General features: G+C 55.3%; 1 protein-coding gene across 1 annotated transcript; it reads left to right on the top strand.

Annotated features, from left to right (window-relative positions):
• The first annotated feature begins 3,905 nt into the window (after window positions 1-3,905).
• Window positions 3,906-20,914, top strand: PDIA5 (protein disulfide isomerase family A member 5). Its single transcript, XM_072122676.1, has 10 exons — window positions 3,906-4,053; window positions 9,913-10,039; window positions 12,147-12,234; window positions 12,413-12,496; window positions 13,098-13,143; window positions 13,224-13,377; window positions 13,565-13,632; window positions 19,907-19,998; window positions 20,154-20,225; window positions 20,695-20,914. Exons 1-10 carry the CDS (start codon window positions 3,997-3,999, stop codon window positions 20,912-20,914), a joined length of 1,008 nt encoding a protein of 335 aa, XP_071978777.1. The 5' UTR covers window positions 3,906-3,996.
• The last annotated feature ends 3,732 nt before the right edge of the window (window positions 20,915-24,646 follow it).

Raw genomic sequence — 24,646 nt, forward strand, 5'->3', positions numbered from 1 at the left:
GTTCAAGAAACCAGTCTGAGATGATTCCAGCTTTATGACATGGCGCATTATCCTGCTGAAAGTAGCCATCAGATGTTACAGGGTACATTGTGCTCATAAAGGGATGGACATGGTCAGCAACAATACTCAGGTAGGCTGTGGCATTGTACCAAGGGGCCCAAAGAGTGCCAAGAAAATATTCCCCACCCATGACACCACCACCACCAGCCTGAGCCGCTGATACAAGGCAGGATGGATCCATGCTTTCATGTTGTTGACGCCAAATACTGACCCTACCATCCGAATGTCGCAGCAGAAATCGAGACTCATCAGACCAGGCAACGTTTTTCCAATCTTCTACTGTCCAATTTTGATGAGCTTGTGCAAATTGTAGCCTCAGTTTCCTGTTCTTAGCTGAAAGGAGTGGCACCCGGTGTGGTCTTCTGCTGCTGTAGCCCATCTGCCTCAAAGTTGGACGTACTGTGCGTTCAGAGATGCTCTTCTGCCTACCTTGGTTGTAACTGGTGGCGATTTGAGTCACTGTTGCCTTTCTATCAGCTCGAACCAGTCTGCCCATTCTCCTCTGACCTCTGGCATCAACAAGGCATTTCCGCCCACAGAACTGCCGCTCACTGGATGTTTTTTCTTTTTCGGACCATTCTCTGTAAACCCTAGAGATGGTTGTGCGTGAAAATCCCAGTAGATCAGCAGTTTCTGAAATACTCAGACCAGCCCTTCTGGCACCAACAACCATGCCACGTTCAAAGGCCTCAAATCACCTTTCTTCCCCATACTGATGCTCGGTTTGAACTGCAGGAGATTGTCTTGACCATGTCTACATGCCTAAATGCACTGAGTTGCCACCATGTGATTGGCTGATTAGAAATTAAGTGTTAACGAACAGTTGGACAGGTGTACCTAATAAAGTGGCCGGTGAGTGTATATACTGCATGTCCTACACTGTATTCCTATAAACTGTATGCATGCCTCTGCACTAGGATACTAGGACATCCGCTCCCCATATCGATCTATTGCCTCTGCTGAGCGCATGCGCCACTCAGGCGGAGGCTGCAGGATGGAGAGATGTCGCTTTGCTGCGTCTTTCCATCCTGCGGGAGGAATAGTGGTCAGAAATAGGCAACAACTCTGCCCCCATCTGCCACTGTGTCTCAATGGATATGCTGAGCGCATACGTCGGGTGTTTCCTGACTTATACCCTTAGTGTATACCAAAAAGCGGTGTGAACCCGGCCTTAGGCGCAGTTAGTCGCACACTGTGGGGCACCAAAAAAATGCGTTGCACATGTCCCGGGCAGTGCAGGGGGCGACAGATAACGGAATATCCTCTGTGATATTATTGGGGGCGGGGAGGGGGCTTCATACACTACACCTGCAGTCAGGGGTCCTCTGTGATATTATTGAGGGGTCCTGGGCTGTACATGTATCAGTGTGGGGAGGGGACTCCATACATTACACCTGCAGTCAGGGGTCCTCTGTGATATTATTGGGGGGTCCGAAGATGTACATGTATCAGTGCGGGGAGGGAGTTTCATACATTACACCTGCAGTCAGGGGTCCTCTGTGATATTATTGGGGGGTTCTGGGCTGTACATGTATCAGTGCGAGGTGGGGGGCTTCATACATTACACCTGCAGTCAGGGTTCCTCTGTGATATTATTGGGGGGTCCTGGGCTGTACATGTATCAGTGCGAGGTGGGGGGCTTCATACACTACAACTGCAGTCAGGGGTCCTCTGTGATATTATTGGGGGGTCCTGGGCTGTACATGTATCAGTGCGAGGTGGGGGGCTTCATACACTACACCTGCAGTCAGGGGTCCTCTGTGATATTATTGGGGGATCCAGGGTAGTACAGGTATCAGTGTGGGGAGGGAGCTTCATACATTACACCTGCAGTCAGGGGTCCTCTGTGATATTATTGGGGGATTATTATTACAGGTATCAGTGTGGGGAGGGGGCTTCATACATTAGATTGCTTTAATTTGGCTGCATTACTGTCGGGTGCTTCACCTAGAAGCCGAGTCTATTTGTCGTCTCTTTCATTTTTACACTTTGCTGATTTGGACAAAACAAGATTTTATGAAAAGTAGAGCGATCGGGGGGCTACACGTGAGCGGAATGGAGGAGCCCCCCAAGGATTTACCAGAAAGGGAATTAATAATTGACCGGTTTACCTGCCCCCTGTTGACGTATCACACATCACAGGATTAGATAGAGGAGATCAGACAGTATCACACAGCAGAAGATTAGATACACAGCTCGGCAGTGAGTATCACACAGCAGAGGATTAGATACACAGCTCAGCAGTGAGTATCACACAGCAGAGGATTAGATACACAGCTCAGCAGACCGTATCACACTTGATAGGATTAGATACACAGCAAGGCAGGCAGTATCACACATGATAGGATTAGATACACAGCTCAGCAGACAGTATCACACAGCAGAGGATTAGATACACAGCTCAGCAGGCAGTATCACACATGATAGGATTAGATACACAGCTCAGCAGACAGTATCAAGCAGGATAGGATTAGATACACAGCTCAGCAGACAATATAACACATGATAGGATTAGATACACAGCTCAGCAGGCAGTATCACACATGATAGGATTAGATACACAGATCAGCAGACTGCATCACACATGATAGGATTAGATACACGGCTCAGCAGACAGTATCACACATGATAGAAATAGATTAACAGCTCAGGAGACTCACACAGGATAAGATTAGATACACAGCTCAGGAGATTGTATCACACAGCATAGGATTAGATACACAGCTCAGGAGACTGTAGCACACAGGGCCATATTTAGTAGTGATGCTGCCTTAGGCACTAATGCTTTACCCCATTTACTTTATAAAGCTGCTGACCAAATGAGCAGGGCCGGCGGCGCAGTCTTCTCACCCCCAAGATACTTCTCAACACCATGAGCAGGGCTGGGGGCAGATACTTCTCACCCCACTGATTTCTTCTATCACACAGATAAATCACAGCACAGACATTACTTTTATACAGAGAGACCCTTGACCCACTATACAGACATCACCCATATAGAGACCCCTGACCCAGTACACAGACATCCCTTATATAGAGACCTCTAGCCCACTATACAGACCTCCCTTATATACAGATACCCCTGACCCAGTATACAGACATCCTTTATATAGAGAGAGTATTTCCCTGATGAAGTATATAGAGGCCCCTTAAACACAGGTTACCCTAACTCTACAAATAGACTGCAGACCTAGTATACAGAAAGACCAACTCTACAAAGAGAGCCCTGAAAGAGGCCCCTATATACAAAGAGACCCCTGATCCAGTATACAGAGTGTACCCCCAACTCTACACAGAGACCTCTGAACTAGTATAGAGACCCGCTATGTAGGGAAAGACCCCTGACCCAGTATACAGAGTACCCCAACTCCAGAGAGCCCTGATAGAGACTATATAGAGCCCTATATACAAGGAGACCCCTTATTCACAGAGTATCCCAACTCTACAGAGACCCCTGATCTCACATACACAGACCCCCTATATACAGGAGCCATGTTGTGTCTATGTAGGGGTCTCCTTGTATTGGACACGATGTCGCCCCCCGCTCAGGGATACCGTGAGCCCCCCCTGTTGTGGGTCTGTGGGGTGCAGCCTCCAGCGCTCCCTATGTGTCACCGGCACCAGGCCCGGGCGCTGCCATGATCTGCACTACTATCTCTGCTTGCTGTGAATGAATGGGAGGGCTCCGACCACAGTCATCGCTGAGGAGAATGTCCGGTCAGCCACATGGAGGCAGGACTGCTCCCTGCCGGGGAATAACGAGTCCCAGCAGGTCGCGCAGGCAGGAGCGGGGCACGCTGGGAGGTGTAGTTCCTCACAGGCAGGTAATAGCGGATCACCTGTCCGCGGGGCGGCCTGTGCCCGGATAAACTACACCTCCCGGCATGCCCCGCTCCTGCTGTGTGCGCCTGCGCGGCCAGACGTGGCAGCCGTGTGATGGCTCCTGCCGGGCTCTGCTGGGGGAAGAGGAGAATGCTGCTGCTCCATGTCCTGGTGAGTACCGGGGGCCACCTACCGGCCCGGGGGAAGAGCCCCGACACTTATCTACATGGATAGATACAGAGAGACCCCTGACCCAGTATACAGCGTCCCCTATACACAGGGAGACCCCTGACCCAGTATACAGACATCTCTTATATACAGAGAGTCCCCTGACCCAGTATACAAACATCTTATATACAGACAGTCCCCTGACCCAGTATACAGACATCCCCTATACACAGGGAGACCCCTAACTCAGTATACAGACTTCCCTTATGTACGGAGAGTCCCCTGACCCAGTATACAGACATCCCTTATATACAGAGAGTCTCCAGACCAGTATACAGACATCCCTTATATACAGAGAGTCTCCAGACCAGTATACAGACATCCCTTATATACAGAGAGTCTCCAGACCAGTATACAGACATCCCTTATATACAGAGAGTCTCCAGACCAGTATACAGACATCCCCTATATACAGAGAGTCCCCTGACCCAGTATACAGACATCCCTTATATACAGAGAGTCTCCAGACCCAGTATACAGACATCTCTTATATACAGAGAGTCCCCTGACCCAGTATACAGACATCCCCTATATACAGAGAGTCCCCTGACCCAGTATACAGACATCCCCTATATACAGAGAGTCCCCTGACCCAGTATACAGACATCCCCTATATACAGAGAGACCCCTGACCCAGTATACAGACCTCCCTTATATACAGAGACACCCCTGGCCCAGTATACAGACATCCCCTATATACAGAGACCCCTGACCCAGTATACAGACCTTCCTTGTATACAGCGAGACCCCTGACCCAGTATACAGACCTTCCTTGTATACAGCGAGACCCCTGACCCAGTATACAGACCTTCCTTGTATACAGCGAGACCCCTGACCCAGTATACAGACCTTCCTTGTATACAGCGAGACCCCTGACCCAGTATACAGACCTTCCTTGTATACAGCGAGACCCCTGACCCAGTATACAGACCTTCCTTATATACAGCGAGACCCCTGACCCAATATACAGACATCCCCTAAATACAGAGAGACCCCTGACCCAGTATACAGACATCCCCTATACACAGGGAGACCCCTAACTCAGTATACAGACTTCCCTTATATACAGAGAGACCCCTGACCCAGTATAGACATCCCTTATATACAGAGACCCCTGACCCAGTATACAGACCTCCCTTATATACAGAGAGACCCCTGACCTAGTATACAGACCTCCCTTATATACAGAGACCCCTGACCCAGTATACAGACTTCCCTTATATACAGAGAGACCCCTGAACCAGTATACAGATATCCCTTAAATACAGAGAGACCTCTGACCCAGTATACAGACCTCCCTTATATACAGAGAGACCCTTGACCCAGTATACAGACCTCCCTTATATACAGGGAGACCCCTGACCCAGTATACAGACCTCTCTTATATACAGGGAGACCCCTGACCCAGTATACAGACCTCCCTTATATACAGAGAGACCCCTGACCCAGTATGCAGACCTCCCTTATATACAGAGAGACCCTTGACCCAGTATACAGACCTCCCTTATATACAGGGAGACCCCTGACCCAGTATACAGACCTCTCTTATATACAGGGAGACCCCTGACCCAGTATACAGACCTCCCTTATATACAGGGAGACCCCTGACCCAGTATACAGACCTCCCTTATATACAGGGAGACCCCTGACCCAGTATACAGACCTCCCTTATATACAGGGAGACCCCTGACCCAGTATACAGACCTCCCTTATATACAGGGAGACCCCTGACCCAGTATACAGACCTCCCTTATATACAGGGAGACCCCTGACCCAGTATACAGACATCCCTTAAATACAGAGAGACCTCTGACCCAGTATACAGAGTACCCCAACTTTACAGAGAGCCCTGATGGAGACCCCCTATATACACTGAGATCTCTTACCCAGTATACAAAGAGACCCCTTAATCGCAGAGTTTCCCCCCCATGTCTATTTAGGGGTCTCCCCCCCCCCCCCCCCCCGACTGTTTCCCGTTGTTGTTGGGGCTGATTTTCCAGTTTACTGAAAACTAACAAGGAAATCCTGTTGTTGGTCCGTGGAGGGACACGTGCAGCCTCCAGCGCTTCCCTCGTGTCACCAGCACCACCTCCTCTTCTATCTCTGCTTGCTGTGAGTGAATGGAAGGGCTCTTATCATATCTTGTCCTGACATCCAGCAGCTGAGGGTTTGTTCCTTTGTCTGGATTCTGGACAGTCATTAGTCATCACATCAGCGGCGCCAGTCCCTGTGCATTCAGTATCGAAACGTTGTGACCCCCCCCTGCATATACAGAGTGTACCCCAACCCTAAACAACATTCCAGGTGACTTATGAACCAGTATATAGAGACCCCCCTATATACTGAGTGCACTCCAGAGTGGACGGTATACAGATTCCCCCCCTCCCCCCTATATAGAGTGTACCCCAACCCTAAATTAGCTTGGTGACACCATGATCCAGTATATAGAGCCCCTATATACAGTGTGCACTCCAGAGTGTGACAGTATACAGATTCCCCCCCTGTATACAGACTCTAACTCCAGAGAGTGGCTTATACTGCAGAGCCAGTAGAAACCACCTGTACCCCTTCTCCACGTATTGACCCAGAAGAACCCTGACTTAATATACAGAGACCCGTTATTTACAGAGAGTGACCTAGAGCCCTAGGCAGGTAGAAACCCCCTATATACATACTGTACCCAAACTCCCCAGAGACCTGGTCCTGGCAGTATGGGGGTATCACTCTGGGGGCTCTGCAGCAGGAGGTGAATGTTCCCCTGTGACTCCATTGGCTGATAGGAGAGGCAGGGGACGCGGTGACCTGTGCCCCCCAAGACTTCCTGTACCTCCAGTACTTCTGCTCTATAGAAATATCCATATGGACTCCTGGAGCCGCCTGTTCTTGCCCAGTGATTTCCGCTGGGATCTCGGCTGTTGGTTCATACGTTTATCATTGTACTGGTCCGAGCCATGACCCTGCTCTGTGGTGGCAGCACTGGACTCAGCCGCCACCCCAGAGTGACTTAAAGGGAGACTCCAGAAATGTGATAGATGTGGCTCTGACCTCTAGGTCTCAAAAACCGCACTCTGCTGCAGCTACTCTGTTTGTGGACCCGGAGAACATAACCCGAGTGATGGCGGATACAGCGTCACCACCACTAATGTGCTTTGGGCTGGTTCTGTTGGGCTCCAGGTTCTGTTTTACAGTCTATGAGGTTGTTGTTCTTTCTCTGGACTCCTTTCCCGGATTCTGCAGGAAATATCCCATATCCGGCCTGGACCTAAAACCACAGTGAGATGGCACCTACCCCTCCCCCGCCGCCCCTCTCTCCGACATCTTTAGGAAGTTCCTGTGTCTGGAGGTTATTTCTAAGGAAATTCTCTTGTGTGTACAGGATCCTTTTGTAGGTTTACAACATATGAAGATTATATATGGCGGAGCGCACATCCCCTTCGATGCTGCACACAGAGGGGGCATGGTAACCCTCGCCTTGGCACAATGTCCACCTAATTTATGGCCTTGCATCAGTCTGGTCCAGAAATGCTTTACTACATCTCCCCAATAAACCCCCTTGTATTCTCCACTCACCCATAGATCTTGTCTTGTTCTCCAGTCACATCTGGAGCTGCAGGACCTCACTCAGAGGTGCCTGGAATTAGTAGGAAGTGGTAAGGGGTAAAACGTGGCAGCGTGGACCAAAATCTGTGTAGAAGTTATAGGAAGAATTTCTGATAACGAGTCCTGAGCATCCTGATATCCCCCCCTAATCATCTTCCTGACCCGGCACAGGGCGCAGTGACCCCGGGGCAGGAGAGGCTTTGCTTCTAGTTTCCTTTGATCACTGTGACTTGGTGCCACAGTGATGCGGTGGGTACAGGTACCCGCTATTGTCTCCTGCTGCATTGATGAAGGTTTTACGGATCATGTAACTTTTGCAGATCTCGTCCCGCACTGAGGCGTCTTTGTGTGCGCGGTCACGTCAGACATTCCTGTTACGTGATATCAGATGATGATGATACTGGGACTGATGGGGTAATGCTCATCCCTCCGCCTGGCACACACCATCCAGATAACGTGCAGGAGAATTGCCATTTTGCTTACCTGGCGCAGTGCCCGCAGGAGATCCTAGGCATTGTGATTATAGGAGCTGTCGGGTCATAGAGGGGGCATTGCCCGGGGATTGGTATATGGAGTGAAGTCTCTGCAGGAATTGCTACTTTAGCACCAGTAGTGCTCCACACAGCGTTACTGTGGGGGTGTGGACATTGGACGTGCCCTGCCCCTCCAGACCCCCATAGCCCCCCATATGCAGTCTTTGTTATAGAGTGTGCCTAGTTCCTGTCTTTGTGCCCTCTCCTGGCGGCGGCCTTCCCTGATAATCTCCCTCTTGGCCCCGCTCCCTGTAGTGACATTACTGTATCTTACCGATTGCACAGTTTGGAAAACTAATATTGATTTTGGATGCGACCTGAAAGAGATTGGCCACAGCCAGAAACTTGTCTTTCAGGATCAGGTCTGAGAGATCCTGGAATACGCCCCCGGCTGTTTGTACATGGAGGATACGCCCGTCGTGCGCTGATAGAGGGGGCAACGGTCTGTATCTTCTTGTAGACACCTGCAGCTCCCAAGCCGGATGTGGTTAGAGTGTCAGTTCTTGTGGCATACAGCCTGGACACGGAACATGGTGTGGCCCTATGGGTATCAGTAGGGGCCCTTGTACAGGAATAAGGTGCAGGCCCTGTCACAGCCATCATTTTCAGGGGCGGATGTTGCGTCGGGACGCGGTGGGAAGCCGGCCCGGCAGTTGTGACAGTGAGCTGGCCGGCCTGGCTGTTGCGGCGGGACGTGGCGGGGAGCCGGCCTGGCTGTTGCGGCGGGACGTGGCGGGGAGCCGGCGCGGCTGTTGCGGCCGGGAGCCGGCGCGGCTGTTGCGGCGGGGAGCCGGCCCGGCTGTTGCGGCGGGACGTGGCGGGGAGCCGGCCCGGCTGTTGCGGCGGTGAGCCGCCAGGCTGTCGGGTGGGGATGCGGCGGTGAGCCGGCCCGGTTGTTAGGTTCGGACGCGGCGGGGAGCCGGCCCGGTTGTTAGGTTCGGACGCGGCAGGGAGCTGGCCCGATTGTTTATCGTTTTACAATGTATCAGATCTGTTCAGGATCTGCAGCCTCTGTATGTGGATAGTGAAGGGTCCCGTTCCCTGACAGCAAGCAGAGATGAGAGGAGTAAACTCCGAGGCAAAGGTCACAGAACTTTACTAATAATTGCCCTGCTGAGGTGGAGGATCCACGTGTCGTGTGTCACCCCGATCACCTCAGTCGCTGCCGGTATCTGGAGAGTTAAATCTCTTCCCTGCACTTTGACTCCTACCAGAAAACACCCAGAACTTCTCAGTGGAGATCGGGCTTTCCCTATACTACTCCTCCCATCCACACTACCACCACCACTATTGTCACCTATGATAACTACTGTTATGGATGCTGGGAGTAACCTGCTGTTTTGCAGGGGCTTTGGCAGACCCCGTCGCTTCTACTGAACATTATTAAATAAACTTTCCTCAACTTGTTGTATAGATTTATCTTCTCGCAGACACAGGACTTGTACCTGCCAGAGACCGGCTGCTGTGTGTCCCCCATACACCGGCACCTGCCACATGGCGGGGCCTGCAGGAGACGTAGACAAGGGCTGAAACCTCCGGCCGCCTGTGTCTCTGCTCGATCACTCAGGACATTATAGAGCAGTGCGGAGCCACATTCCACAGGATGTTATTACGGAGAACATGGCGGCTGTGTTACTAATGTGTTACTGACCCTTTTCTGTTCTTCCAGATTGTCTTCCCGTCCATCCTTCTAGCACTAAAGATCTCCCCCCTCATCGAAAAAATTAGTGACCACAAGGACTTTAAGAAGCTTCTGCGCACAAGGAACAACGTGCTGGTCCTGTACTCCAAGTCAGGTGAGACATCTGCAGCACATTGCACCGTTACTGTGGGAGCAGAGGTGCAGAGTGTCAGGTCCTGAAATGCCCATAATGGTAACCTTTGGAAGTACTAAATAAAATTCTATTTTACTTCAATTTAGAACTCCCCCTAGTGGTGGTGTATAATCTGTATGTAGTGATCTCCCCCTAGTGGTGGTGTATAATCTGTATGTAGTGATCTCCCTCTAGTGGTGGTGTATAATCTGTATGTAGTGATCTCCCTCTAGTGGTGGTGTATAATCTGTATGTAGTGATCTCCCCCTAGTGGTGGTGTATAATCTGTATGTAGTGACCCTCCCCTAGTGGTGGTGTATAATCTGTATGTAGTGATCTCCCTCTAGTGGTGGTGTATAATCTGTATGTAGTGATCTCCTCCTAGTGGTGGTGTATAATCTGTATGTAGTGATCTCCTCCTAGTGGTGGTGTATAATCTGTATGTAGTGATCTCCTCCTAGTGGTGGTGTATAATCTGTATGTAGTGAGCTCCCCCTAGTGGTGATGTATAATCTGTATGTAGTGAGCTCCTCCTAGTGGTGGTGTATAATCTGTATGTAGTGAGTGCCCCCTAGTGGTGGTGTATAATCTGTATGTAGTGAGCTCCTCCTAGTGGTGGTGTATAATCTGTATGTAGTGATCTCCCTCTAGTGGTGGTGTATAATCTGTATGTAGTGATCTCCCTCTAGTGGTGGTGTATAATCTGTATGTAGTGATCTCCCTCTAGTGGTGGTGTATAATCTGTATGTAGTGATCTCCCCCTAGTGGTGGTGTATAATCTGTATGTAGTGATCTCCCTCTAGTGGTGGTGTATAATCTGTATGTAGTGATCTCCCTCTAGTGGTGGTGTATAATCTGTATGTAGTGATCTCCCTCTAGTGGTGGTGTATAATCTGTATGTAGTGATCTCCCCCTAGTGGTGGTGTATAATCTGTATGTAGTGACCCTCCCCTAGTGGTGGTGTATAATCTGTATGTAGTGATCTCCCTCTAGTGGTGGTGTATAATCTGTATGTAGTGATCTCCTCCTAGTGGTGGTGTATAATCTGTATGTAGTGATCTCCCCCTAGTGGTGATGTATAATCTGTATGTAGTGAGCTCCCCCTAGTGGTGGTGTATAATCTGTATGTAGTGATCTCCCCCTAGTGGTGGTGTATAATCTGTATGTAGTGAGCTCCCCCTAGTGGTGGTGTGTAATCTGTATGTAGTGATCTCCTCCTAGTGGTGGTGTATAATCTGTATGTAGTGAGCTCCCCCTAGTGGTGGTGTGTAATCTGTATGTAGTGAGCTCCCCCTAGTGGTGGTGTATAATCTGTATGTAGTGAGCTCCCCCTAGTGGTGGCGTATAATCTGTATGTAGTGAGCTCCCCCTAGTGGTGGTGTATAATCTGTATGTAGTGATTGCCCCCTAGTGGTGGTGTATAATCTGTATGTAGTGAGCTCCCCCTAGTGGTGGTGTATAATCTGTATGTAGTGATCTCCTCCTAGTGGTGGTGTATAATCTGTATGTAGTGAGCTCCTCCTAGTGGTGGTGTATAATCTGTATGTAGTGATCTCCCCCTAGCGGTGGTGTATAATCTGTATGTAGTGATCTCCCCCTAGCGGTGGTGTATAATCTGTATGTAGTGAACTCCCCCTAGTGGTGGTGTATAATCTGTATGTAGTGATCTCCTCCTAGTGGTGATGTATAATCTGTATGTAGTGATCTCCCCCTAGCGGTGGTGTATAATCTGTATGTAGTGAACTCCCCCTAGCGGTGGTGTATAATCTGTATGTAGTGATCTACCCCTAGTGGTGATGTATAATCTGTATGTAGTGATCTCCTCCTAGTGGTGGTGTATAATCTGTATGTAGTGATCTCCCCCTAGTGGTGGTGTATGATCTGTATGTAGTGAGCTCCCCCTAGTGGTGGTGTATAATGTGTATATAGTGAGCTCCCCCTAGTGGTGGTGTATAATGTGTATATAGTGATCTCCCCCTAGTGGTGGTGTATAATGTGTATATAGTGATCTCCCCCTAGTGGTGGTGTATAATATGTTTGTGTATAATGTTATGGTTGTTGATGACGCTCAGTATTTTGTGTATTTCAGCCCCGGCTGCGGAGCGGCAGCTGAAGCTCCTATCAGATGTGGCGCAGGACGTGCGGGGCCGAGCGACGGTGTCCTGGATTGATTGCGGGTAGGATACAGGAAATCTTCCTGTGTATATGCTGGATTCTCTATTGATGGGATGGCGCAGGGTTTTGCCAACTTGTACCTCTCTTGGATGTGACGTGTGGTTGCAGCTCTGGAGGTGACTAGAGTCTCTGGTTCTCTCATCTGACATAGCAGTCGCCCTTTTCCTTCCCTCTTTCCAGTGATTCAGAGAGCAGGAAATTATGTAAGAAGATGAAGGTGGAACCAAGCGCCAAGACGGGAGGCGTGGAGCTGCTGCACTACAAGTCAGTAAATACCCCGCGCCTCTCTCTCCTCTCCCTCGGTGTGGCGCGCCTCGCCTCTCTCTCCCCTCCCTCGGTGTGGCGCGCCTCGCCTCTCTCTCCCCTCCCTCGGTGTGTCGCGCCTCGCCTCTCTCTCCCCTCCTTCGGTGTGGCGCGCCTCGGCTCTCTCTCCCCTCCTTCGGTGTGGCGCGCCTCGGCTCTCTCTCCCCTCCTTCGGTGTGGCGCGCCTCGCCTCTCTCTCCTCTCCCTCGGTGTGGCGCGCCTCGCCTCTCTCTCCCCTCCCTCGGTGTGGCGCGCCTCGCCTCTCTCTCCCCTCCCTCGGTGTGGCGCGCCTCGCCTCTCTCTCCCCTCCCTCGGTGTGGCGCGCCACGCTTCGCCTCTCTTTCCTCTCCCTCGGTGTGGCGCGCCTCGCTTCGCCTCTCTCTCCTCTCCCTCGGTGTGGCGCGCCTCGCCTCTCCCTCGGTGTGGCGCGCCTCGCTTCGCCTCTCTCTCCTCTCCCTCGGTGTGGCGCGCCTCGCCTCTCCCTCGGTGTGGCGCGCCTTGCCTCTCTCTCGGTATAAACCTCGGTGACTGCCTGATCTCCTAAAACTTGTTTGTGTTGCAGGGATGGGACCTTCCACACGGAGTACAACAGGCCGAACACTTACAAGGTGAGACTCTCCCGGGTGTTACCCTGTGCCTCATCCTGGGTGTTATTATGCCTCTTACATACTAACATCCTCCTCTGCAGTCCATGGTGGCATTTCTAAAAGATCCAGAGGGGGCGCCGCTGTGGGAGGAGAACCCCGAAGCCAAAGACATTGTCCATCTCGATAGTGAGAAGGATTTCCGGAAGCTCCTGAAGAAGGAAGATCGCCCCACGCTGGTGATGTTTTACGCCCCGTGTGAGTGACCCTTCTGCTGTGTATCAACCAACTGCTGCTGTGTGTGTGTGTACTATGTCCCTCTGACCCCCCATGACCCTTATCACCCCCATACCTCCACCTCTGGTCGCTCTGCATGTCTCCTCTTCTGTGCTTGGCTACTTTTCAATCTTCATCCGTCTTAATGTCCCTCCTCTCTCGCCTTCAGGGTGCGGTGTATGTAAGCGGCTGATGCCAGCGTACCAACAGGCGGCCTCCGAGCTGAAGGGCACCTATGTGAGTAACCCCAGGACAGGACGGGGGCGTCACACATGAGACCTCGCAGCTGGACTGACCACAACGATCTGTCAGAGCCCCCCCCCCACCACCACCATTGTTCTGTAAGATCAGTGCTGGAGGGTACATGATAGGTGCCAGCCCCGGCCTCCTCACTGTACACTGATGGCATATGCCAGCCCTGGCCTCCTCACTGTACACTGATGGTATATGGCGGGTGCCAGCCCTGGCCTCCTCACTGTACACTGATGGTATATGACAGGTGCCAGCCCCGGCCTCCTCACTGTACACTGATGACAGGTGCCAGCCCCGGCCTCCTCACTGTACACTGATGACAGGTGCTAGCCCCGGCCTCCTCACTGTACACTGATGGCATATGGCGGGTGCCAGCCCCGGCCTCCTCACTGTACACTGATGGCATATGGCGGGTGCCAGCCCCGGCCTCCTCACTGTACACTGATGGCATATGGCGGGTGCCAGCCCCGGCCTCCTCACTGTACACTGATGGCATATGGCGGGTGCCATCCCTGGCCTCCTCACTGTACACTGATGGTATATGGCGGGTGCCAGCCCCGGCCTCCTCACTGTACACTGATGGTATATGGCGGGTGCCAGCCCCGGCCTCCTCACTGTACACTGATGGTATATGACGGGTGCCAGCCCCGGCCTCCTCACTGTACACTGATGGTATATGACGGGTGCCAGCCCCGGCCTCCTCACTGTACACTGATGGTATATGACAGGTGCCAGCCCCGGCCTCCTCACTGTACACTGATGGCATATGGCGGGTGCCAGCCCCGGCCTCCTCACTGTACACTGATGGTATATGGCGGGTGCCAGCCCCGGCCTCCTCACTGTACACTGATGGTATATGGCGGGTGCCAGCCCCGGCCTCCTCACTGTACACTGATGGTATATGGCGGGTGCCAGCCCCGGCCTCCTCACTGTACACTGATGGTATATGGCGGGTGCCAGCCCCGGCCTCCTCACTGTACACTGATGGTATATGGCGGGTGCCAGCCCCGGCCTCCTCACTGTACACTGATGGTATATGGCGGGTGCCAGCCCCAGCCCCCTCACTGTACACTGATGGTATATGGCAGGTGCCAGCCCCGGCCTCCTCACTGTACACTGATGGTATATGGCGGGTGCCAGCCCCGGCCTCCTCACTGTACACTGATGGTATATGGCGCGTGCCAGCCCCGGCCTCCTCACTTTACACTGATGGTATATGGCGGGTGCCAGCCCCGGCCTCCTCACTGTACACTGATGGTATATGACTGGTGCCAGCCCCGGCCTCCTCACTGTACACTGATGGTATATGTGGTGCCAGCCCCGGCCTCCTCACTGTACACTGATGGTATATGGCGGGTGCCAGCCCCGGCCTCCTCACTGTACACTGATGGTATATGACTGGTGCCAGCCCCGGCCTCCTCACTGTACACTGATGGTATATGACTGGTGCCAGTCCCGGCCTCCTCACTGTACACTGATGGTATATGGCGGGTGCCAGCCCCGGCCTCCTCACTGTACACTGATGGTATATGACGGGTGCCAGCCCCGGCCTCCTCACTGTACACTGATGGTATATGACGGGTGCCAGCCCCGGCCTACTCACTGTACACTGATGGTATATGACTGGTGCCAGCCCCGGCCTCCTCACTGTACACTGATGGTATATGGCGGGTGCCAGCCCCAGCCCCCTCACTGTACACTGATGGCAGGTGCCAGCCCCGGCCTCCTCACTGTACACTGATGGTATATGACGGTGCCAGCCCCGGCCTCCTCACTGTACACTGATGGTATATGGCGGGTGCCAGCCCCAGCCCCCTCACTGTACACTGATGGCAGGTGCCAGCCCCGGCCTCCTCACTGTACACTGATGGTATATGACGGTGCCATCCCCGGCCTCCTCACTGTACACTGATGGTATATGGCGGGTGCCAGCCCCAGCCCCCTCCACTGTACACTGATGGCAGGTGCCAGCCCCGGCCTCCTCACTGTACACTGATGGTATATGACGGTGCCAGCCCCGGCCTCCTCACTGTACACTGATGGTATATGGCGGGTGCCAGCCCCGGCCTCCTCACTGTACACTGATGGTATATGGCGGGTGCCAGCCCCGGCCTCCTCACTGTACACTGATGGTATATGGCGGGTGCCAGCCCCGGCCTCCTCACTGTACACTGATGGTATATGGCGGGTGCCAGCCCCGGCCTCCTCGCTGTACACTGATGGTATATGGCGGGTACCAACCCCGGCCTCCTCGCTGTACACTGATGGTATATGGCGGGTGCCAGCCCCGGCCTCCTCACTGTACACTGATGGTATATGGCGGGTGCCAGCCCCGGCCTCCTCACTGTACACTGATGGTATATGGCGGGTGCCAGCCCCAGCCCCCTCACTGTACACTGATGGCAGGTGCCAGCCCCGGCCTCCTCACTTTACACTGATGGTATATGGCGGGTGCCAGCCCCGGCCTCCTCACTGTACACTGATGGTATATGACGGTGCCAGCCCCGGCCTCCTCACTGTACACTGATGGTATATGGCGGGTGCCAGCCCCAGCCCCCTCACTGTACACTGATGGCAGGTGCCAGCCCCGGCCTCCTCACTGTACACTGATGGTATATGACGTGTGCCAGCCCCGGCCTCCTCACTGTACACTGATGGTATATGACGGGTGCCAGCCCCCTCACTGTACACTGATGGTATATGACTGGTGGCAGCCCCGGCCTACTCACTGTACACTGATGGTATATGACTGGTGCCAGCCCCGGCCTCCTCACTGTACACTGATGGTATATGACTGGTGCCAGTCCCGGCCTCCTCACTGTACACTGGTATATGTGGTGCCAGCCCCGGCCTCCTCACTGTACACTGATGGCATATGGCGGGTGCCAGCCCTGGCCTCCTCACTGTACACTGATGGTATATGGCGGGTGCCAGCCCCAGCCCCCTCACTGTACACTGATGGCAGGTGCCAGCCCCGATTTCCTCACTGTACACTGATGGTATATGGCGGGTGCCAGCCCTGGCCTCCTCACTGTACACTGATGGCATATGGCGGGTGCCAGCCCCGGCCTCCTCACTGTACACTGATGGCATATGGCGGGTGCCAGCCCCGGCCTCCTCACTGTACACTGATGGTATATGGCGGGTGCCAGCCCCGGCCTCCTCACTGTACACTGATGGCACATGGCGGGTGCCAGCCCCGGCCTCCTCACTGTACACTGATGGCACATGGCGGGTGCCAGCCCCGGCCTCCTCACTGTACACTGATGGCACATGGCGGGTGCCAGCGCCGGCCTCCTCACTGTACACTGATGGCACATGGCGGGTGCCAGCGCCGGCCTCCTCACTGTACACTGATGGCACATGGCGGGTGCCAGCCCCGGCCTCCTCACTGTACACTGATGGCACATGGCGGGTGCCAGCCCCGGCCTCCTCACTGTACACTGATGGCACATGGCGGGTGCCAGCCCCGGCCTCCTCACTGTACACTGATGGCACATGGCGGGTGCCAGCCCCGGCCTCCTCACTGTACACTGATGGCACATGGCGGGTGCCAGCCCCGGCCTCCTCACTGTACACTGATGGCACATGGCGGGTGCCAGCCCCGGCCTCCTCACTGTACACTGATGGCACATGGCGGGTGCCAGCCCCGGCCTCCTCACTGTACACTGATGGCACATGGCGGGTGCCAGCCCCGGCCTCCTCACTGTACACTGATGGCACATGGCGGGTGCCAGCCCCGGCCTCCTCACTTTACACTGATGGCACATGGCGGGTGCCAGCCCCGGCCTCCTCACTGTACACTGGTATATGTGGTGCCAGCCCCGGCCTCCTCACTGTACACTGATGGTATATGTGGTGCCAGCCCCGGCCTCCTCACTGTACACTGATGGCATATGGCGGGTGCCAGCCCTGGCCTCCTCACTGTACACTGATGGTATATGGCGGGTGCCAGCCCCAGCCCCCTCACTGTACACTGATGGCAGGTGCCAGCCCCGGCCTCCTCACTGTACACTGATGGTATATGGCGGGTGCCAGCCCTGGCCTCCTCACTGTACACTGATGGCATATGGCGGGTGCCAGCCCCGGCCTCCTCACTGTACACTGATGGCATATGGCGGGTGCCAGCCCCGGCCTCCTCACTGTACACTGATGGTATATGTGGTGCCAGCCCCGGCCTCCTCACTGTACACTGATGGCACATGGCGGGTGCCAGCCCCGGCCTCCTCACTGTACACTGATGGCACATGGCGGGTGCCAGCCCCGGCCTCCTCACTGTACACTGATGGCACATGGCGGGTGCCAGCCCCGGCCTCCTCACTGTACACTGATGGCACATGGCGGGTGCCAGCGCCGGCCTCCTCACTGTACACTGATGGCACATGGCGGGTGCCAGCGCCGGCCTCCTCACTGTACACTGATGGCACATGGCGGGTGCCAGCCCCGGCCTCCTCACTGTACACTGATGGCACATGGCGGGTGCCAGCCCCGGCCTCCTCACTGTACACTGATGGCACATGGCGGGTGCCAGCCCCGGCCTCCTCACTGTACACTGATGGCACATGGCGGGTGCCAGCCCCGGCCTCCTCACTGTACACTGGTATATGTGGTGCCAGCCCCGGCCTCCTCACTGTACACTGATGGTATATGTGGTGCCAGCCCCGGCCTCCTCACTGTACACTGATGGCATATGGCGGGTGCCAGCCCCGGCCTCCTCACTGTACACTGATGGCACATGGCGGGTGCCAGCCCCGGCCTCCTCACTGTACACTGATGGCACATGGCGGGTGCCAGCCCCGGCCTCCTCACTGTACACTGATGGCACATGGCGGGTGCCAGCGCCGGCCTCCTCACTGTACACTGATGGCACATGGCGGGTGCCAGCGCCGGCCTCCTCACTGTACACTGATGGCACATGGCGGGTGCCAGCCCCGGCCTCCTCACTGTACACTGATGGCACATGGCGGGTGCCAGCGCCGGCCTCCTCACTGTACACTGATGGCACATGGCGGGTGCCAGCCCCGGCCTCCTCACTGTACACTGATGGCACATGGCGGGTGCCAGCCCCGGCCTCCTCACTGTACACTGATGGCACATGGCGGGTGCCAGCGCCGGCCTCCTCACTGTACACTGATGGCACATGGCGGGTGCCAGCCCCGGCCTCCTCACTGTACACTGATGGCACATGGCGGGTGCCAGCCCCGGCCTCCTCACTGTACACTGATGGCACATGGCGGGTGCCAGCCCCGGCCTCCTCACTGTACACTGATGGCACATGGCGGGTGCCAGCCCCGGCCTCCTCACTGTACACTGATGGCACATGGCGGGTGCCAGCCCCGGCCTCCTCACTGTACACTGGTATATGTGGTGCCAGCCCCGGCCTCCTCACTGTACACTGATGGTATATGTGGTGCCAGCCCCGGCCTCCTCACTGTACACTGATGGCATATGGCGGGTGCCAGCCCCGGCCTCCTCACTGTACACTGATGGTATATGTGGTGCCAGCCCCGGCCTCCTCACTGTACACTGATGGCATATGGCGGGTGCCAGCCCCGGCCTCCTCACTGTACACTGATGGTATATGGCGGGTGCCAGCCCCGGCCCCCTCACTGTACACTGATGGCAGGTGCCAGCCCCGGCCTCCTCACTGTACACTGATGGTATATGGCGGGTGCCAGCCCCGGCCTCCTCACTGTACACTGATGGCATATGGCGGGTGCCAGCCCCGGCCTCCTCACTGTACACTGATGGCATATGGCGGGTGCCAGCCCCGGCCTCCTCACTGTACACTGATGGTATATGTGGTGCCAGCCCCGGCCTCCTCACTGTACACTGATGGCACATGGCGGGTGCCAGCCCCGGCCTCCTCACTGTACACTGATGGCACATGGCGGGTGCCAGCCCCGGCCTCCTCACTGTACACTGATGGCACATGGCGGGTGCCAGCGCCGGCCTCCTCACTGTACACTGATGGCACATGGCGGGTGCCAGCGCCGGCCTCCTCACTGTACACTGATGGCACATGGCGGGTGCCAGCCCCGGCCTCCTCACTGTACACTGATGGCACATGGCGGGTGCCAGCCCCGGCCTCCTCACTGTAGCAGCATTGGCTCAATTCTTATTTACTGACCGTGAGCGGAGATCATAAAGAATGTCTGACCTTCTCTCTATGGGATGATGCCCCTTGCAGGCCGCGTATGTGGTCTCTGTCATGTTCAAATTCCAGGTCTGAGCCCTTTGTCTTCCTTCCCTCCTGCAGGTTTTAGCAGGGATGAACATCCACCCTCCAGAATTTGAGAGATTGAAGGAGGAATACAGTGTGAAGGGTTACCCCACTGTTTTGTATTTTGAGTGAGTATTTCTTGGGTCTTTTCACTTATAGTAATTCTTACAACAGCAACCGGGGGGGGGACGTCCTGCCTCCAGGGGCCTCTGCCCATTATGGAGCGACCTGTCTCCGGGGGGGACCCGCCTCCTCACGCTTCTGTCTTTTTTTTTTTTTTCAGGAAGGGAAAATACAAGTTCAATTTTGAGAAGTATGGAGCCACAGCCAAAGACATTGTGGACTGGCTGAAAGAGTAAGTAAGATGTAAGGGCAGATGTTTCTGGGGATGGTCAGTGATGGGAGCTGATCCCACCGGGGTACACTGACTGTCTGCCAGGTGCTGCGGGGGTCTCGCTGTGTTGTCAGGCTGATCCTGTGGCTGAGTAGTCATGGTGCACATATCCTCGGTCTCTCATCCTGACCACACAGAGGATCTGGAGCCTGGCATCTGCTGCATTACTGCACCCCCTGCTCGCAGCATGTACCCCGAGCAAACATATGATGCTGGGGAGGGGGGAAGGATGCGACGGGCACCAGCACTGCTGAGGGAGGGGGGGGGGCGGGGGGCACCAGCACTGCTGAGGGAGGGGGGCACCAGCACATGTGACCAGTCTTGCTGGCTGTAGTTGTTAGTGGGTCCCACATTTACCGAGAAAATGTAGTGTAAAGGTGTTGGTGGTGCCGTGTCCTCTGGATTTACCCCTCTTGTCTTAATATTTCAGCCCTCAGCCTCCAGCGCCCGAGCAGCCTGACGTGCCCTGGTCGGAGCAGGAGAGCGACGTCCACCACCTGACAGACGAAGGCTTCCATCAGTTTGTCCAGGAACACCCGTCTGTGCTGGTCATGTTCTACGCCCCATGTAAGTCCTTCCTATTCTGTGTGCCCCCCAGTCCTCACCTGACCTGGTGCTGCAGGGATCAGCAAATGTTACGGGTTCAGTGAAAAAAAAAAACTATTTAAAAAATCCCATTTATTAAAATTCTGATGCTCGGAAAGATGAGTAGACAACCAGTGCAGCCTCGCACTTCATCTAACCTAGAGCCTTTCCCCTCCCCTGTGTGCGAGCCTCGTGTGCCCCCCCCTCCCCTGTGTGCGAGCCTCGTGTGCCCCCCCCCTCCCCTGTGTGCGCGCCTCGTGTGCCCCCCCCCTCCCCTGTGTGCGCGCCTCGTGTGCCCCCCCCTCCCCTGTGTGCGCGCCTCGTGTGCCCCCCCCTCCCCTGTGTGCGCGCCTCGTGTGCCCCCCCCTCCCCTGTGTGCGAGCCTCGTGTGCCCCCCCCTCCCCTGTGTGCGAGCCTCGTGTGCCCCCCCCTCCCCTGTGTGCGAGCCTCGTGTGCCCCCCCCTCCCCTGTGTGCGAGCCTCGTGTGCCCCCCCCTCCCCTGTGTGCGAGCCTCGTGTGCCCCCCCCTCCCCTGTGTGCGAGCCTCGTGTGCCCCCCCCTCCCCTGTGTGCGCGCCTCGTGTGCCCCCCCCTCCCCTGTGTGCGAGCCTCGTGTGCCCCCCCCTCCCCTGTGTGCGAGCCTCGTGTGCCCCCCCCTCCCCTGTGTGCGAGCCTCGTGTGCCCCCCCCTCCCCTGTGTGCGAGCCTCGTGTGCCCCCCCCTCCCCTGTGTGCGAGCCTCGTGTGCCCCCCCCTCCCCTGTGTGCGAGCCTCGTGTGCCCTCCCCCCTCCCCTGTGTGCGAGCCTCGTGTGCCCCCCCTCCCCTGTGTGCGAGCCTCGTGTGCCCTCCCCCCTCCCCTGTGTGCGAGCCTCGTGTGCCCTCCCCCCTCCCCTGTGTGCGAGCCTCGTGTGCCCTCCCCCCTCCCCTGTGTGCGAGCCTCGTGTGCCCTCCCCCCTCCCCTGTGTGCGAGCCTCGTGTGCCCTCCCCCCTCCCCTGTGTGCGAGCCTCGTGTGCCCCCCCCTCCCCTGTGTGCGAGCCTCGTGTGCCCCCCCTCCCCTGTGTGCGAGCCTCGTGTGCCCTCCCCTCCCCTGTGTGCGAGCCTCGTGTGCCCCCCCCTCCCCTGTGTGCGAGCCTCGTGTGCCCCCCCCTCCCCTGTGTGCGAGCCTCGTGTGCCCCCCCCTCCCCTGTGTGCGAGCCTCCTGTGCCCCCCCTCCCCTGTGTGCGAGCCTCGTGTGCCCCCCCCCTCCCCTGTGTGCGAGCCTCGTGTGCGAGCCTCGTGTGCCCCCCCCTCCCCTGTGTGCGAGCCTCGTGTGCCCCCCCCTCCCCTGTGTGCGAGCCTCGTGTGCCCCCCCCTCCCCTGTGTGCGAGCCTCGTGTGCCCCCCCCTCCCCTGTGTGCGAGCCTCGTGTGCCCCCCCCTCCCCTGTGTGCGAGCCTCGTGTGCCCCCCCTCCCCTGTGTGCGAGCCTCGTGTGCCCCCCCTCCCCTGTGTGCGAGCCTCGTGTGCCCCCCGCCCTCCCCTGTGTGCGAGCCTCGTGTGCCCCCCGCCCTCCCCTGTGTGCGAGCCTCGTGTGCCCCCCCCTCCCCTGTGTGCGAGCCTCGTGTGCCCCCCGCCCTCCCCTGTGTGCGAGCCTCGTGTGCCCCCCCCCCTCCCCTGTGTGCGAGCCTCGTGTGCCCCCCCCCTCCCCTGTGTGCGAGCCTCGTGTGCCCCCCCCCCTCCCCTGTGTGCGAGCCTCGTGTGCCCCCCCCCCTCCCCTGTGTGCGAGCCTCGTGTGCCCCCCCTCCCCTGTGTGCGAGCCTTGTGTGCCTCCTCTGTATAATATACAGCAATAGTCACATAGGGGAAGGAAAGGTGGCACATGTTAAAACTTTTCCTGGAGAAGACACAATTTGGGGAATTTCAGGTATTTTTCCGCTTTTATCCCTTTTTCTTTGTGCTCCTGAATGATGAAGGATTTGTGAGTGATTGCGGCTCCATCATGTACAATGTATCATAATGACAACCCCTGCAATCTGATACATCGGACCCTCCACTTGCCGGGGGGGTCACGTCCAGCCCGGTGGCAGAGATCTGTCCCACCCCTAGATGTTTGGTGCAATGTATCGGTGCAGACAATCCGGTGATACAGTTCTTTTCACCCTCTGCTTGCTGTCATTCCTGCGCACATTCCGAGATTTCAATCCCTTGTAACTGACAATCAGCAGTCGTGGAAGATGAATATACACGGATGCGGCTTCATTTACATGACGCTGACAAAGCCTGCGTTGTGTATCCGCTGTGTGAGGCTGCGGCTGCTGCTGCGCTGCTTAGATCTATAGAAAAGATTGAAGTGACATTAGAGAAGCCGCCACTGGCGCTGCGGGATTAAGAGTCTGCCGCTGCGGAGGATCAATAATTGTGCCGCTATTTATCCTTGGTTAACTCCACGTGCGCCACTGATCTCCTACCCCGAGGCTGATATGTAAAACTAATTATATGGAAAGCAGTGGAATATCCCGGAAACCTGCTTCCTGGATAATGGGGGGGATCCTATTAGTCGTGGCCGCGATCCCACCTGCTGCTACATTGTGTGTCCTGACCTACATGAGACTGTCACAATCCCTCAGATGTGACTTTCCACCCTTCTTGTGCAATGAGAACACATTTATCTTCATTGGGCCACATTTATCACTTTTGTGCGCCTAAGTGTAGTAGTTGCGCCTAAATTCGGGCGCACTGTTTTGCCAGAATTATCACAAGCTACAACCAACTGTGATAAGTATATTTTCTGCCTCTTATTAATCACTTTACTTTAACACAGTTTAGGCGCAATTTAGGCGCAATGTTAGATTCAGGCAATTACATGTCATCCTGCTACAAGCTCCTCTCTGCTTCTCCCACAGCCCAGAATGAAGATGACACTCACAGCAGCACCCAGGTGTGTGACACCCAGCACCCAGTGACCTCCTCAGCAGGGGCTACTCCTAGAGGGGATCCCCCAGTGCTGGTCTCCTGCTGCACCCCTGTAATTCTGCACAATATCCCCCTCAGACACTGTGCAGAATTACATGGGGGACACTTGTTTGTAGTATCTGCTAAATTCTGCAAACTTGTGCAAACTTCTCTTCTCTCTTGCTGTGAGCTCAGCGTTTTGCAGGTTGTTTTGTAAATAGAAGGTGATGAACTGTAAATAGAGTCTGCAGCTCCTGTCTGTAATGTATCTAATGTATCTATTAGATGTTCTAGTGTCTGCAGTGTATCTAATGTATCTATTATATGTTCCAGTGTCTGGCTGAGCTCTGCTGCTAGAAATGAGCTGTTCTGCAAAGGGGCTCAGTGCTTTCTTCTCAGATAACGCCACCTTCGGGCTGGAGTGTTTTTGCGCCCGTTTTTGCGCCTAAATGCAAAAGTCGCACGTGATGAATATCATTAGGCGCAGCAAAACATCTGGAATTGAACGATAGATGAGGGAAAGGTGGTTATTTTAGCTGCGCGGCTAATTTGACGTTTAATCGCAAAAATGGCGCAAAAACGGTGCGCCTAAACGAAAAGGCGCAAAAACAACAGAAAAAACAAGTGATAAATGTGGCCCATTGTATCAAAGCAACAACAACCCTCTGTCACCCTGGTTGTCTCTCATCCTGGGAAAGCTGGGTTATTACCTGACAGCCATAACATGGCACATAGGAGGGTGTGGAGGTTCATCCTGCTGTCCGGTGTCTCTGAATGACAACCTCTGACGATTGTGACATGAGTGAAGTTACTTCTGATACTTTTGAGGTGATCCTGTGCCCGGGTTGGGGTGAGGTCAGGGACTGGGCCC

Source organism: Engystomops pustulosus, chromosome 8, assembly GCF_040894005.1.
Source record: "Engystomops pustulosus chromosome 8, aEngPut4.maternal, whole genome shotgun sequence".
NCBI classification, from domain to species: domain Eukaryota; kingdom Metazoa; phylum Chordata; class Amphibia; order Anura; family Leptodactylidae; genus Engystomops; species Engystomops pustulosus.

Excerpts from the sequence above, each read along its gene's own strand:
- PDIA5 (XM_072122676.1), top strand. The coding sequence starts at position 3,997 with ATGGCTCCTGCCGGGCTCTGCTGGGGGAAGAGGAGAATGCTGCTGCTC. Across the intron at positions 12,497-13,097 it reads GTGGAGCTGCTGCACTACAA|GGATGGGACCTTCCACACGG; the intron begins GTCAGTAAATAC and ends TTTGTGTTGCAG. Across the intron at positions 20,226-20,694 it reads ATTGTGGACTGGCTGAAAGA|CCCTCAGCCTCCAGCGCCCG; the intron begins GTAAGTAAGATG and ends TTAATATTTCAG.